The sequence below is a fragment of the Sapajus apella genome, unplaced genomic scaffold (assembly GCF_009761245.1).
Source record: "Sapajus apella isolate SASKATOON/1434 unplaced genomic scaffold, GSC_monkey_1.0 scaffold11419, whole genome shotgun sequence".
NCBI lineage: Eukaryota > Metazoa > Chordata > Mammalia > Primates > Cebidae > Sapajus > Sapajus apella.
In genome coordinates, this window is record NW_022448340.1 from 1 (window position 1) to 1,861 (window position 1,861).

At 61.5% G+C, this 1,861-nt stretch overlaps 1 protein-coding gene across 1 annotated transcript; it reads left to right on the plus strand.

The window, feature by feature from the left end:
• Nucleotides 1-6: 6 nt before the first annotated feature.
• On the plus strand, nt 7-1,600 carry LOC116548402 (tenascin-X-like). The gene is made up of 2 exons (XM_032273876.1): nt 7-70; nt 1,188-1,600. Exons 1-2 carry the CDS (start codon nt 7-9, stop codon nt 1,574-1,576), a joined length of 453 nt encoding a protein of 150 aa, XP_032129767.1. The 3' UTR covers nt 1,577-1,600.
• Nucleotides 1,601-1,861: the final 261 nt, after the last annotated feature.

Sequence of the window (1,861 nt, forward strand, 5' to 3'; positions counted from 1 at the left end):
TACAAGATGCACCTGTACGGCCTCCACGAGGGGCGGCGCGTGGGCCCAGTGTCCACCGTGGGCGTCACAGGTGAGTGAGTGTGGGTGGGGCAGGTCAGAAGACAGCCCTAGAAAGTGTGCCCTTCCTCCCATTTTCCTATACATGTTTCTGTTTTGATGGGGCTCACAGTGAAAGGAATATAGCAACATTATGGAAAGGCATGTCATGGAGAGACAGGCTGTGATCCAGCAAAGGAAGGAAAGGAGGGTGAGCATGTGACAGGGAGGACGAGGGCTCAGGCCAGGACCAGGCAGGGACACCTAAGCCAACCTGCCCATGGGTACCCAGGGGACAGCCATGACCTGAGGCCAGGTAGGCCTTAGCTTGGCGACAGCTTTAGAGAAAAGGTGAAGTGTGTCAGATCATCACAGCTGGTGCAAAGGCCAGAGGCTAGAAAGAGCATGACACCAGAGAGGCACTGAGGACTGAGTGGGTGTCTTTTGTAGTGGGTAGATCACCCTGAAGTGTGGGAGCAGAGGAGGGGGCAGCTGACCAGGCCTGGGGTCTCCCAGGAATGAGGAGGTGGTTGCCCAGGTCTGTGCCTGTGTGAAGCTCATCCGTGGGGACTGAAGATGGGGATGGGGAGGCAGGGAGCCTGGAGGCAGGGAGGCCAGTAGGGAGTTGGTGGCCCTGGTGAGAGGTGACAGTGGCCCAAACCAGGATTGGGGGCTGGAGGTGGTGGAGGAAGGTATCCAGGGTAACTCAGGGCAGAGATGCTCTGAGGCCACTGGCAGCTGGTGAGGAGCCGGGTCCAGGAACATGCCCAGGCTCTTGCCTGGGGAGGGGTGTGCTGAGCTTGCTGGGGAGCAGAGACAGAAGCCAGTGAACAACAGATGGCGAGGAGGGCCCAGTGCAGGGAGGCCCGGGGTGGAGAGGCCGGGTGGGGCTGTGCTCAGAAGAGAGGCGGTGCTGGAGGGACAGGGGGAGGTGGCCTGGGTGTTGGGAGTTGGAGTGACGTGGGGGCTGAGGTCAGGGGGTCAGGGTGAGGGATAGGAAAGGCCACAGGAGGGACGAGGAAGGAGAGCTGTGCTGGAGCCGCTGTGGGCAGCATTGTCCTGCTCTTGGGCACTTTGTGTTTTGTGACACATCCTTTCTATGCTGAACTGAGGACCCAGGGACCTTACTGTCCCCCTGTGTGTCTGTCCAGCTCCAGAGGATGAGGCTGAGACCACCCAAGCAGCACCCACCATGACCCCTGAGCCCCCCATCAAGCCTCGCCTGGGGGAGCTGACCATAACAGACGCCACCCCCGACTCCTTCAGCCTGTCCTGGACGGTCCCCGAGGGCCAGTTTGACCACTTCCTGGTCCAGTACAGGAATGGGGACGGGCAGCCCAAGGCGGTGCGGGTGCCGGGGCACGAGGATGGGGTCACCATCTCGGGCCTGGAGCCAGACCACAAGTACAAGATGAACCTGTACGGCTTCCACGGTGGCCAGCGTGTGGGCCCCATGTCTGCCATCGGGGTGACGGGTGAGTGGACGGTGGGAGCCCCAGGGTGGGAGCTGTGGGAGGGTCACCCTCCTGCTCTTTGGTGATGACTGGTGGGGAATGGTGGCAGGGTCTGCTCAGTACCTCAGACCTGCTTGTGGCTGAGGCTGGGTCTCCCCTTGGGCCTTCCTGTAAGGTTGACCCCTGGCTCCTCCTGAGCAGGGAGGGGCCGTTGGGAGCTTTGCTGTGCTGGTGGCTGTCCCAGGTCCCCCAAGCTGACCCTGGAACTTGTCATGTGTGTTAGCTGTCTGCTGAGCAGGACCCCCCAGCCGCAAGAATGGGCGCCTCTGAGCCAACCTCAGGACCCCCAGTCACAGCCTTGGCTTCTCCCT

What these genes read in the sequence shown, in the direction of transcription:
- LOC116548402 (XM_032273876.1), top strand. Translation starts at nt 7, where the DNA reads ATGCACCTGTACGGCCTCCACGAGGGGCGGCGCGTGGGCCCAGTGTCC. An exon ending in GTCCACCGTGGGCGTCACAG is followed by an intron (nt 71 to 1,187) that starts GTGAGTGAGTGT and finishes GTGTCTGTCCAG; the next exon opens with CTCCAGAGGATGAGGCTGAG.